This window comes from Hemiscyllium ocellatum, chromosome 1, assembly GCF_020745735.1.
Source record: "Hemiscyllium ocellatum isolate sHemOce1 chromosome 1, sHemOce1.pat.X.cur, whole genome shotgun sequence".
In the NCBI taxonomy this organism is placed as follows: domain Eukaryota; kingdom Metazoa; phylum Chordata; class Chondrichthyes; order Orectolobiformes; family Hemiscylliidae; genus Hemiscyllium; species Hemiscyllium ocellatum.
Window position 1 is genome coordinate 94,307,535 of NC_083401.1, and position 14,949 is coordinate 94,322,483.

At 35.0% G+C, this 14,949-nt stretch overlaps 1 protein-coding gene across 2 annotated transcripts in view; it reads right to left on the reverse strand.

Annotated features, from left to right (window-relative positions):
• Positions 1-55: 55 nt before the first annotated feature.
• Positions 56-14,949, reverse strand: part of exoc1 (exocyst complex component 1) — a 63,484-nt gene continuing 48,590 nt past the window's right edge. For both annotated transcript variants that reach the window (XM_060824117.1, XM_060824108.1), the window contains 7 exons: positions 13,887-13,997; positions 11,859-11,938; positions 6,616-6,853; positions 5,139-5,322; positions 4,842-5,041; positions 3,572-3,766; positions 56-3,030 (listed from right to left, as the gene is read on the reverse strand). In XM_060824117.1, coding sequence (XP_060680100.1) covers positions 2,878-3,030; positions 3,572-3,766; positions 4,842-5,041; positions 5,139-5,322; positions 6,616-6,853; positions 11,859-11,938; positions 13,887-13,997 — 1,161 coding nt within the window. In that variant the 3' untranslated portion in view covers positions 56-2,877. The remainder of the gene's footprint in view (positions 3,031-3,571; positions 3,767-4,841; positions 5,042-5,138; positions 5,323-6,615; positions 6,854-11,858; positions 11,939-13,886; positions 13,998-14,949) is intronic.

A 14,949-nucleotide genomic window follows, 5' to 3' on the forward strand; every position in this document is an offset into this window, starting at 1 on the left:
GCATTGGTATTGTATTGGGAACTATGGAATAAAGCATAGGGTAGAAAATAAAACACAAGTATGTAATTTACTTTATTGGTAGTGTTTTAAATGCAACAATACAATGAGACCATCAGAATGTTATTGTTTACAAAATAAATAATAGATCGTATTTATTGGCATTGAAACAGGATCCAAGTGGGTTGGTCATGTAGGTTATTATATTGATCCCTAGCTCAAACAAGGATTTTGATTGACAGTAATTTTCCAAAATTAATAGTAATACAAAATTTAAAAGGTGTTTAATACCTTTAGAATTATCAGCTTTATCAGTAGGTACTTGCAGTGACAGCACTGTAGACATCTTAGGTGAATATAAATAGCCTGACACATCTTTTATTGACAGAATGCAAATGACATGGAAATTTTGAGAAGTATATGGTGCTATTACATTAGTATATAGGTTGGAATCCCATTAAATATATGAACCTTTTTACTAACAGTTAATAACCATGAAATATCATTCAAATGCCTGTAAAACAAAAGATGTTACCTGCATACAAAATGCATATCAAGTTATTTAAGTTAATGCATCAGTAATAATTATAGATCATCAGGATTCATTCACATCCTGTACTGAAATATCTTCCTTTCATGTGTTAGCACCCCCTCCCCCCAGCAAAGAATATGATATTTAAAGAAAATTCAACAAGTTTGTCATAATTTCTGCACTAAGAAGGGAGCTCCGCATTTTATTATAAAGACTGAAAACCTGATTCATTTCTGATGCAAGAATTATCACTTATTTGTTATGACCAAAGAACTCCATTTTCAGTGCAGTTTTAACAGTTATATATTACTGTAGTTTGCTTGTACGCGTTTCAAAACCTAATTCACTCTTTCACAATAATGCATCAGAACTTTTTTGAACAGTCATGATTAGTGTTTCTAAATAATTAATGCATATGTTACATCATAATGAAATAGCCCAAACACGAGATAAATACCAGCCAAGATGAGTTTTCGTTATTTTTCTATTTTGGGAATATCAAAACTCAAGTTCGGCAACTTGTACATTTATGTGCAAGAACATCCATGCTGTGTTGCTAGTGTTAAATAATTGATTTTCTAGAGAAGTTTGCATTGAATTGGAAACTAAATATCACAGTCAACTTAAATTGCTGGGAGCCAGATAAACAAAATTAAAAGTTTTCTGAAGAGCCTTAATTCTCTGCCATTCTATTTTCATTCTGTATCCTAAATTTACTAGTTGAATTATATTTACTGAAGGTTCAATAAGTAGTTAAAAATATGTTTATGTATTTCTAATTAAACAATTCACTAATGACATCTCTCTCACTCTCGAGTACTTCATTAAAGTTTGCTTCTGTTTGCCGTTATGTTCTAAATGCTCAATTTACACTGAACTGGTGTACATTAATTCTGTTTTTGTTTCCTCAGGCACTAGAATAGAGAGTAAATTGGCATGTTAACACTTGTTTTACAATATATGCTGGATATTAGGTTGAATTATTTTGTGTAATTTGGGTTGATTTTTCAGTGACTTAAAAAAAAGTGAAAAAACCAAAGAGAAGCACTTTAAAGTTCTGGTTCAGTTTGGTTCACAAAATGGCCATTTTATGGAAATGCCTGATCAGTGCTCCTCATGGCATTATTATAGTCATTACTGGGTTCACAGAAATATCAAAAAGAACAGAATGAATTGGTCCATCAGGTTTGTATTTTTTTAAAAATCCCTTATAACCTTCTGAATCAGGTCAATGGATACTAAAGTACTGCCTGATATTAAAGTTGATTCAGGAATGGAAGTAATGCAGTTTGTATAATTTCAATGGAAGATATTAAAAATCTAATTGCCTCAAATAATTAATGAAGAGACTGTGACTGAATGAGAGGAAAGGTCACAATCTCCCAACTAAAATTGTTATTGAAGCCCATTAGTCTGAATGATTGCAACCAATGAAATTATTATTTATAAAGTATTTTTTTAAAAATCAGTGAAAGTTGTGGGTGTTGCAGTTCTTGACTGATTCAATGACCAAGATGTATGAAAAATAACTTTAACAATCTTGGTTATGATCCAAAGTATTGATATTTCAAAGTGGTTTTACCATAATAAAAACACAAATGATCCAATAATTGTAATTATTCCATGGCACTTGCACAAGTGTAATCCAGTGTAAATAACACAAGTGCAATTGTGATAGGCTGAATTAAGCAATTTTCAGCATATTAGCATATATTCTGAATTTTAACTAGATCAGCAGAGATTTTTGTATTATTCTGGAATATAGTAACCATTTTCCTGAAAGAAATTGTTATGAGATGCATTGATAGAAGAACCAGCTTTCTTAAAATACAACTTCATTTGGCAATACTTCAAGTAAGGCTTAGTAATTTTTCAAAATTTGTGAAGCTTTTCACAAAGCTCTACTAGAAAACAATTAACAGTCTCAAATCTCCCATTACTCAGAAATTGTGATTTCTAACACAAGATGCTCATTTTAAGATAGAGTCAAGGGTGGTATTTTTAAAATAAATTATCAATCCATATAGCTAGAAATACAAAATTCCAGGTGTTACACATTAAAACTTTCCAAAACTGAAACTTTTCATCACATGAAGTAATATATCATGGAATTGTGTATTTGCAACCCTAATTGAACATATTGTTAGATGTGCATGTAAATTAGTTAACAGACAGTGTCAGAAAAAAGAGCTTTTCAGCTTTGGCCTAAGTATCTATTTTTTAAATATACAAATAATATTATGCCAGCATTAGATGTCAATTATTTCCATGAAGAGCTATTACAGGCTTCAGCAAAGAATGTGAAAATGGTGCTTGACACCTCGTTACTTTTCAGACAATATTAGTTATTAATGCGACTGTGCAATACTTGAGAAATACTCTAGAATGTCCTGGATGGTGAATTCCATAGTAATTCCAGAGCCAGGATAACAACGAGCTATCAGACCCTCAAAGTGCTTGTACTGACGAATGAACTCATCCTGCATGGAATGCCACATAACCTTCAAAGAAAAATAAATATCATTAACAAAAATGTTTATCCATTTCCAAATTCTTTGGCTTGGATAGTAAATCAGACATTATATTTGAGAATCTTATTAATTTGAACCCTCAATGTTTAAACTCAATCAGAGGGAACTCTTTTCTCATTCTCCTTATGCCATTGGTTCCAATATGGACCACAAACAGATCAGCCCATTCTTCTTCAGTAGGCAACAGAACCTTTAAAACTTCTGAAACAAAAACAGAAGTTGCTGGAAAGGCTCAGCAGGGCTGGCAGCTTTGGTGCAGAGAAATCAAAGTTAAAGTTTCAGGTCCAATGACCCTTCCTCAGAACATCTCACTTGAAAACATATTGCTACTTGCCACCAGATCAAAGTCTTCAGATTCCTATCTAAAAATATTATACAAGTACCTTCATTGTATGGATGAGAAAGAGATTCAGGAAAGTAGCTCAGCAAAGCCCACTTCCAGGGAATACATTTTTTTTTAAAAAGCACAAGTTGAAGCAGAATTAACTTTACATATTCAATGGATACTCACCTGCAGCAAGTTTTCTTCCTCACAGAGATGCTTGTCCACTTTTTTGTACAGGTTGTCCAGTCCTTTTTTCACTTCCTTTCCAGGATATTCTTTAATGACTTTTCGTAGCTCTTGCTTGTTGAATGCTAGCTGATAGCTCACTTCCTCTTCCCTGATGCCCTGTGCCACACGAGCTTCAATTCCCTCAAAGAAATGCTGTATTCACAAGAAAATAGTTAATGGCGACATCAAAGCAACGTCTTAGTTCACTTAATGATCCATGAAAATTTGCCATGACAAACTTAACTTACAGCAAATACAATTTCGGGAAATACACTACAACAAACTGTAGCACTATCATTAGGCTGGTAACCAATTTGTGTTTTCTGGGCTCGTATTTTAGTTGTGATTTGCTCACCTAGAATTTGCTTATAAAAATAAAATTGATTTTCAATAATTTATTTTGATCCCAGCAAGATTTCAAACACTTCTACATAAAAACTGTTTTTGTATTTTAGACTGTTTTCCAGCGATTGTAAATTTAATAAATATTCCAATATTATGAAAACTGCACAAATACAAAATTAAAAAATCAAACTTCAGTTTCTTACATCATTTTGAGCAACAGAATTTTGTAAAATTACTTCAAAAAAATGTTTTGTGTTGTTATTTACGTCCTTACCTGATTTGAATAGCTGTGCCATTGCAACAATGTTAGAAATTGAAACTGCTTTGTGTAATGAACACACGGATTTTCTTTAAAAATCAATTGTACATTATTTCAAATATTGCTCTCCAAATAAAAACAATGTAATGGTTTATAGTAATTTTGTCATTACATTTTTAAAAAAAGTATAGGATTTGATTTCGACCAACACATACCACTTAATATAGTTATTGTAACTTTGTGAACATATTTTTGTTAACATAAGTTAATACTGTTATTTCCACATTTGGAGTTAGCAATAGTTTGCTAATGCTCCTGAATTAATGATTAATTTTCCACTATATAGCAAACTTTTTCATAACCCAAGAGATAGTGCACATTCCTCAAGACTGAAAATCCCATACAATTGACATTTTCAGTATTCCTTTTAAAATGTGCCACACAGAATAGAAAAAAAATTCAATGTAGGTTATTAAATAGGATTGGATCAGTCCAAGATTAATGTTCGAACAACATTCCTTCTTTTGTTCTCCAATAATCTCATGATCTCAAGAAGAATTCTTAGCAACTTGAGAGTAAGGGCAAACATGAAGCTTTGTATGAGAGTGGAATAAAACAACTCACATTAAGTTTCTCAAGAGGTTGTCCCAGGGAGTATATCACATAAAATTGCAAATGCTCTGTATATTTCTGTTTGGCTTCTCTCCTTTCCATTTCAAGGCATGCAATTTTCAGACGAGAGAGCGTTGAAAAAATGTGGTGAAAGTTTTCCATCATCACAACATCTCTTGGTGTCTTCTGACTTTCATTAGCAACTTTTTCCACTGAGAATGGAATATATCATAAATTATGTAAAAAAAAGCTATCACAAATACAGATACCAAATCATTGCATTCAGTTCACTTTTTAACAGCCTCTCACCATTGTTGTAAACAGCCCGAATTAGTTTGGTGTAAGCCTTGTCGAGGTCCCCCCTACGTTCAGCATTTTTGAAGATGGACTCTGCTAGTTCTGCAAATTCTTCAAACCCACTAACAAATGGTAGGATTCCAACTTTACTCTTCTTTGATATCTTAACTTCTTCCATCTGTTTAATTTGATTCAACTAAAAGAACATACAAATGACAAATTATTCAAAATTATCTATTTACAAACCTGAAATCTGGGCATTAACCTAAAGACAAAACCTTCAACCATTTCAAATAATTTATAACATTCATCAACAAAAGTCCTCTTATACACTTAAATGGCCAGATCAGAACATTCATTTTAGGGGAGAGACACTTACAGAGAAAAGAAGCTCTTTAATTGTTTCTGATTCATTTGCCACAAAACCAAAATTGTTAGCACAAGTAAAGAACTCTCTGGCTGCTATTGTAGATTGACCGAAGTTTACTCATTCCAGCCAATTTCAGTGCAAACTATTACTAGGTGCTAATTTAGCCAATGCTGAACTTTGCTGTATTATAATTACTTGGAAAAAAACGAAGAACAGTTAAAATCTTACATCATACTTCCAGCCAAAAGACTATCACATTTCCTTTCTTTTGCACCATGGACTACATTATTCAATGTGCGGGATATCATTCTTGTAGGAGCTATCTTTGCTACGCATTAGACACAATAGATTACATGCCTTATTTAAAGTGGAACAGTTGCTTTCCTTCACCAAAATGCCATGGAAATTTGATTTAAAGAAAATATTTTCAAACAGCCATGTGACCAAAAAGCAATGAGAAAGTGAGAGCCTTTTGAAAAGGCTTGAGGTTCCCAAATTGCACAGCTGATTAACGCAATGAATAGCTGAGTCCTACAGACACAAGGTCCTGATTCATTTTCTGTTTATACTAAGTGAACTAAGCTTAGTTTATGTGGGCAGGGGGTGCCACTGCATTCCTGGGTAAAGGATAGAAAATTGTCCAGAATTCCTAATCTTGATCATTATCCTGTAACTCTTGGTGGAGGTGAAGATTTGGTGAGGGCAGGACCAGCTTGGCTGTGATGCACATTACATTGAAATAGTCTCCTAAAGTTTTCACATGAAGGTTAGTTCCACAGATGAGATGCTGAAGGATGCCTTCAACTCAGGAAATAAATCAAAATCTTCAGTAGAAAAAAAATGGCAGGAAATGATTAATAAAAAGACAAAATGACGAAGAGAATATCTAATTTATTTTCATTACTTTGAGAAGACTCTGCCTAATATATAGTTTGCTTCATATTATTCATTTCAAGGCTATTAAGGTTTGTTCCTGTTCTCCAAAGATTTCCAAACTAGAAAATTATTTTGATGCACATCTATAATTATGATAAAACCTGCTGGATACAATTTGAGTAAATACAGCAAACACCATGAGACACAACTTGTGCCAATGAATGCTTTGTTTTAGATACTTACAATGCATTTGTCAAAATTTCTCTTGACTGTTACAAGTACATTTCCTAATGTGGTACTGAGAAAGGAGGCAGGATCCACATTCTCTGCTGTCCAAACGTGATGACTCATCTTCACCAACATATACAATGAGTTGAAGCTGTCAATCTTGTCCCCAAGTGAAATGAGGTTGTTTAGCTCTGGTTCAATACAGCGGAAAACCTTTATCATCATTGATCGAATGATACCTGCCTCCTCTTTTCTGCAATTATAAACATGGCTTTTAGTCAAACAATTAAACATTGAAAAATTCTTACACACAGAATTTTTTCTATGCTTTTTGACATAGAAAATCATTAATATTAGTGTAGTGGCCAAAGGCACACAAATAAAATGGATAGTACTGCTATTATGCAATTCATTGATCTTTTGAAAACGCATCTGAATGAGTGTACTTGGAACACAAATTCTAAAAAAACACTGAATAACTTTCTTCAACATAGTGCAAACCAAATCCAGGATATGTCATTTACCAGAATAAAGCTGAATTACCTTTCTAAGTTACACACATTATACCTTTTCATGACACAATGTTTAATGACAAACAGGAAGTTTCAGTTTCAATTCTAACATTTGAATATGTATAACATACAATCATTTTCCATTTTGTAGATTGACAGTCAAGGCTCAATTTGGTGTAAAATCACTTGCAGTGATTTTTCTGAGAATTTTGTATTCAATTATATAATACAGGACATAGATTGAGTGACGTGGTACGATCAATCCCTCCATCAATGTTAGCAAAACTAACGGGCTGGTCATTGACTTCGGGCACACCTCGGTTTGTATCAACATGCAGAGGTGGAGATGGTCGACAGCATCGAGTTCCTGGAAGTGATGTTCACCGATAATCTGTCCTGATCCATCCACATTGCACAACAGTCAAGAAAGCACAATAACATCTCTACTTCCTTAGTAGGCTAAGGAAATTTGGCATGTCCACAAAGACTCCTACCAATTTTTAATAGATAAAACCAGCCTTCCATCCTTTGACTCCATCTATACTTCCTGCTGCATTGGGAAAGCAACCAACATAATCAAAGACCCCTCCCACCCTGGTTATACACTTTTCCACCCTCCTCTGTCGGACAGAAGACAGAAAAGTTTGAATATACAGATGAACAGATTCAAGAACAGCTTATTCACTTTTAAGCAGACCCCTCAAATGTTAATTCTGATCCTGGTCTTTGCATCTTCTCTGTGGCTCTAATACCATATCTCACACTCTGTTCTGCTGATGCACTTTGTATGGTATAAACTACTTATCTCGCACACAAAACAACTTTTTGTACTGTAACTCAATAAAGGGGACAACAAAAAAAATCAAACAATTAAATAGACCTTAGCTGTAAAGCATGTTAAGACTAGAGTTGTTCAGTTGAGGGGATTTTGGTATGCTGAGTTGCTATATTCAGCAAGTGATCGACTAATTCAAGACAGAACTTTAGAATCAAGTGGCAAATGAATTTGTATCATTTGCCTATTAGATGGATTCAGGGAATAGAACATGGAACTACTGTCTAATTCTTTGTTTGCTTGAAAGCTTTACTTAAGCTTAGGAGAAATCTGACTTCTTTTGGTACCAGACAAACTTCAAAAGGATATCAAGGTATAAGTCAAGGACCAAATCACCAATACAGGCTGGATATTGCTTGGGTCCAGTAAAACCCTACGCATACAAGTTACAGTAAGCAAGATACTGACATCCAATACTAAATATGGGTGTGTAAAGTGTGACCTTTTGTCATTTTCTATTCAAGTATAACAAACATGTTTTTTTTTGTTGTTTTACGTATCTGTTATACTTCATAAATTAAAGCACAAGTCATGATTTAACAATGACTATTTTACCACTGACTATGACATCGCAAGAAAGTGTTTGGTGTAACCATTAACATAGATACAGTGACAAGGGTTTCTATTACTCCTGGACTCAAAATATTATCAGACTTTGAAACTCTGCCTCAGAGTGACAGAGGTGGAGTCATTGACTATTTTGAGAAGGCCAATTAATTCCATTGCCTAATCAGAATTAAAGGTTATTCAGATAGATGAGAATGTGGAACTTGAAACATTAACAGATCAGCCATGATCATATTAATTGGTTGAGCAGGTTTGAGGGGCCACATGGCCTACTTCAGCTCCTAATGAATATGTATTATGTATATGAGGATTTTACTTATGAGAAAAAATATTTGGAGCTGGGAATGGGAAACTGCTTTATATGAAAAAGACAAAAACACTTTAAATCCACATACTTAGATGGAATCAATTGGAGATTAAGTTGAAACTGGTGTTCCTCAGGGATTGGTGTTGGGACCCTTGGCTTTTCTGATTTATATAAACAATTTGGACACTTGCGTTGACAGCAAAATCTCTAAATTTGCAGATATGCTCAGCTACGAAAAATAGTGAATTGTGAGGATGATGCTGAGAGACATCTACAGAGAGACATTGACAAGTTGGTCAAATAGGTGGACATCTGGCTTGGGATTTAAAGAGCGGCATAGGATATATAAGCAAAAAGGTGATGCTACATATCTACAAATCATTGTTTAGACCACATTTGGAGTAGTGTTCAGTTCTAAACATCTTATTTAAGGAAAGATATTAAAGCCCTGGAGATTTATTAAAATGATAAGGATTAAGGATTAAAGGATTTTAGATAAGGAAAGATTAGAGAAATTGGGTTTATTCTCCTTATCACAGAGAAGATTAAGAGGTGACCTTACTGAGGTGTCCAAAATCATTAACGTTTTTGACAGGGTAAAGGAAGATACTCGGTTTCCATTCGTCAGTATATCAGTAACTGAAGGTCACAACTTTAAGTTGCTCCACAAGAAAGCTTGGACTGAGATGAAGAGAAACTTCTTTCCTCAGTTATTAGAATTTGGAATGTGCTGCTTGGGATAGTGATGTAGGTGGGTTTAAGAAAAGGCTTCAAGAGAGACCTGGTTATATATTTGAATTATAGTGATGAATTTTTACGAAGATAGGGCTGAAGAGTGAGACTAACTGGGTAGTACAGACACAGTGGGTCAAATGACCTCCTTCTATACTGTAAAATTCTATGATTCAATGATTTTATGATTTAAGATAGCTGCTGGAGAGATTTTGTTAAGCTTTGTTAAGATGTTACGATTCCCTGAAAAGACAAAGTTTGCAATGCTAAAATAAAATTGTAGCTTATATAGATTTTTAAATCTTGATTTGTCATTGTTCCATTACATTTTAATAATTATTTGCATTGTGATGGCACAAATTTGAAATACAAATTTTCTTTTGATCCCAATTGCATCAAGGAATGCTATACTGGATTTTTAATAATTGTGGTCAAGACTTAAAACTGTACACACAAAACCTCAATGTGTCAATTTATGTACCATTTGGAAAAAAGTGCTACATCACAGAGTTAGTTACTCTACCATACAAGTGCATCAATGGCGACTGAGCCTTCATTTAAGGTTCCCGTCAGAAATGACAGATATGGATGATGTAAATATCTATATGACAGCGACACAATGTGTTGCACAACGAAGTGATTGATAACACGTAGAAACTATTCCATTACATGGATGATTCACAAATTTAAAATCAAATCATTAACACCCTCACTTACTTCATTTACAAAGCTATGGGAGATCATTTAAACTGTAAACATAAGAAAACAGAAATGGGTGAAAAAAAGCATCATATGGTCAATTTATGATGAAATCAATAACGCTTGTTACATCTCCCTTTGTTTTGTGGGAAGTGTGCAGCATGCTCATTTCTCATGGCCATTTAGTAAGTTTAATACTGATAATGTGAAAACATATCTTAATTTTGTGGGCTCTGATCACACTTAAATCATAGAGTCATAAAGCTGTACAGCATGGAAACAGACACTTCGGTCCAACCCATCCATGTCAACCAGATATCCCAACCCAATCTAGTCCCACCTGCCAGCACCTGGTCCATATCCCTCCTATTCATATACCTATCCAAATGCCTTTTAAGTGTTGCAATTGTACTAGCCTCCACCACTTCCTCTGGCAGCTCATTCCATACACGTACCACCCTCTGTGTGAAAAAGTTGCCCCTTAGGTCTCTTTTATATCATTCCCCCCTCACCCTAAACCTATGCCCTCTAGTTCTGGACTCTGTGATGCCAGGGAAAAGACATTGTCTATTTGTACTATCCTATCCTAAAATCCATAATTTTATAAACTTCTATAAGGTCACCCCTCAGCCTCCAATGCTCCAGGGAAAACAGCCCCAGCCTGTTCAGCCTCGCCCTATAGCTCAAATCCTCCAACCCTGGCAACATCCTTGTAAATCTTTTCTGAACCCTTTCAAGTTTCACAATATTTTTCCGATAGGAAGGAGACCAGAATTGCACGCAATATTCCAACAGTGGGCTAACCAATGTCCTGTACAGCTGCAACATGACCTCCCAACTCCTGTACTCAATACTCTGACCAACAATAGAAAGCATACCAAACGCCTTCTTCACTATCCTATCAACCTGTGACTCCACTTTCAAGGAGCTATGAACCTGCACTCCAACGTCTCTTTGTTCAGCAACACTCCCTAGGATTTAACCGTTAAAGGTGTATAAATCCTGCTAAGATTTGCTTTCCCAAAAAGCAGCACCTGGCCCAGCTGGTCAAGATCCTGTTGTAATCTGAGGTAACCTTCTTCGCTGTCCACTACACCTCCAATTTTGGTGTCATCTGCAAACTTACTAACTGTACTTCTTATGGCCATTTAGTAATCCAAATCATTCATGTAAATGACAAAAAGTAGAGGACCCAGACCGATCCTTGTGGCACTCCACTGGTCACAGGCCTCCAGTCTGAAAAACAACCCACCACCACCACCCTCTCTGTTTTCTACCTTTGAGCCTAGTTCTCCCTTTATTCCGTGAGATCTAACCTTGCTAACCAGTCTCCCATGGGGAACGTTGTCGACGTCTTACTGAAGTACATATACATCACATCTACCGCTCTACCTTCATAAATCCTCTTTGTTACTTCTTCAAAAAACTCAATCAAGTTTGTGAGACATGATTTCCCATGCACAAAGTCATGTTAACTATCCCTAATCAGTCCTTGCTTTTCCAAATACATGTACATCCTGTCCTAGAGACTGGCTGAAAGTCTCCCTCAATTTATTAGTCACAGAAAGTTTTCAGTAATGTTGATGCTAAGCATCTTGACACTTACTCAGATGGTAATGAATGTCTGTCTCCCAAAAGAGTATGTTGTCGAGAGAGAAGTAGCCCATCCACATCAGTGGAGTCTGCCTAAATGGTTAAAAAAAATTAAATGTACCACAGGTCACTTTATTTAAGGTAACTTTAAAATATGACTTTCTTTTCATTTTAATAAACAATTAGAACAAAAGAATACAACACAAATTTTAGAGATCCATTTATGTTTGAAGTTTCTGGATTTAATTAAATATTTAGCCCACTGTAACTAAACTTAGTTTACATTGCTGCATGGTCAGTTTCAATTTTACAAGCAAATGAAGTTCAAAAAGGATGTTGGCCATTGCATTACTGAAATAAGGAAAAGTTGCAGTGATTCAGTGAACCAAATGCCTTAGAACATGAGATGCATAGTCTTATTTTGTCTGCAGGCCTCTATACCCTGCCTTCATTCAGAAATATGAACAAGGTGGGAATCATTCATTGTGATTTTCCAATAAATGGCAGAGAACAGGCTTGTTATCCTTAACAGACTTTTTTTTTAAACTGAACCAGACGGGCCAGATAGGCCTCTAGGCCTTTCTAGAGTGCTGCACTCCAGACCAGTGGATTTCTCCTTACCACCCCAAATTTTCTTCACAATGTTGTTGCTACCTGCCAAATGGAGAGATAGCGACTCATTTTGCTCACATACCTCCAGCAAGATTGGTTGGAAGCAGGATCAAATCAGGCCCCCAGCAGTGATCTCTCCTATTTCTTTCTTGGTCCTACCTCTAAGCCCTGACAACCCAGGTCTAAAAGGTGCATTTTATCAAATTTTGGCACATTCTGAATGAAGAAGTGCTGCATGCTCCATCTTGTTCCACTCTTTAATGAACTAGATTTCCACTGATTTGGTTTACAGAGAAAGACATTCAGGAAAACAAAAACTGCAGGTGCTGATTTTAAAACCTAGATTGTTAATAGAGTAAAGGAACATGTGATCGTCTTTTCCATCCAGGAGAGTCCACTTTGGCAGAGCTTCATATATTCGAGCAAGGCCCTACAATAGATGGGTGAGTCAGTTGTGTGCCTCATAAATTCAAGTTCTTCTGCTTGGATCTGATAAATGAAGGGGTGTAAGGGAAAATATTCAAGATTTGTTGAAAAATGTTACTGTCAAGGGCCTTAATCGTGAATGACACTAGTGGAGCCAGTGAGGATGAAAAGCATGCTGCAAACATTGTTTGTAGAGCTCATACTGAGGAGAAAAGGGGAGCTGATATTAAGACTGAAATGACCACATGGGAGCAATGATTACATGCAGTGCTAAGTATTTTATTTCTATTATCCTAATAAGATTGAGCTGCAGTCACAAATAATTTGACTATTTGCGTGAATTGATCCGCTAGTTAGTTAATCTAAACATAGAAGAAATTTGTATTTAATCATATGGTTTAAGTGGTTTGGGCACAAATGTTGAGACACTACATTCTGAAACTGATTTGAGTATAAGGTTGCTAATACTTTTTATTCCTCTTTTTCCAACTTTTTTTATAACTGGTAGCATAAAATCAATTTTCATGTCTTTGCTAAACTTTCATTAAAGTTCCACTATTCACAAGAATACATGGCACTATTTTTATTGATGAGCAATGCATCTTAATGGTTTCAGATAATTTGCTAATGCAAAGGAAATGCAACAAATTCATAAATGGCTAAATCACCAAATTCTCTTTTAAACTTAAATGAAACATATCAAGATCTTCATAAATTAATGATTTTTGATGTCCCTTCTAGAAATTTTAGATGTAAGGAAAAAGAAAACTGTTTCCAGTATACTTATCTATCATAATCATAATAAGGGTTGCATATTTCAAAACAGCTAGTCTTGAAACAGATTAAACAATATCAATTTTTCAAAATACGATCAACAGTTTAAATTATTGTCTCCCATAGCATGATTTTTTAAAAAATGACTATTTTTCTCCTTTGTAAATAAAGATAGTATATTTTTCCATTCTTTTCATAATTATACTTGTAAAATATTAAAAGGTCATACCACGACAGATCCTGGTAATGCTGGGCTCTGTTGTAACTTGAAGAATTTGCTAATGAAGTCTTGTTCAGCCAAACACAGGGGCTCTAGCTCACTTAGGACCTGCTCAAAAATCTGCATAAATAGAACAATGTTTCATACAGGTAATCAGATTATCAAGTTTTATTTATGTACATACAGCATATGAAAAGGAGGCGGTCATTTGGCCCTTTGACCCATTTACTACAATCATGGCTGATCTGCTGGCATCCTCAAATCCATACACCTGCCAATCCTTAATAACCTTTCATCCTATTACTCAAAAAGAACCTATCCTTCTCTGCATTATAAATATTCAAAAACTTTGTTTCTATTGCCTTTTCAAGAAAGATCTGAAAACTCAAGTGAGAAAAAAATTAACTACATCTCTGTTTTACTTTAGTGATTCACTATCAAGTCACCTCTTCTAAACTTTAGTAGAATTAAGCCTAATCTATCCCATCTTTCCCCAAAAGACAACACACCCATTCCAAGTATTAGTCTGGTAAGCCTGTTCTAAACTGCTTTCATTGAATTGATATACGTTCTTAAATAACCAGACCAATGCTGTGCCCAATAGTAGAGATGTAGTCTCACCAATGTCCTGTATAACTGAAGCATAACCTCTCTATTTTTGTTTTCAAATATCCCAACAATGAGGATAACATTCTACAAGCTTTCCTATCGTATGTACTATGGAACTCTATTGTAGACACAAAGACACGTTCATTGAGGGTGCTCATGACTTGTGTTTACTAATCGATATGTATTAAGTCAAGTCAGAACCTTCAGGAAATTTATCACTCCTGCTTTCCAATACCCAAGAAGAAAACTGTTTCATATGTCTCACAAAATGATTAAAAATGCTGGCTTTGCAAATTACACAGAGAGTTCAGGAATGATAACTGATAAGACCAGCATATGTTTTCAAACCTAAATCTCAAGAAATTCTTGAACTCGCAGACCTTTAGGTTCAGTTACACCACAGTCTTATTTGTGACTTCCAGATTTTTGATCCAGCTCTGCTGAAAGAACGATGATATAGTTT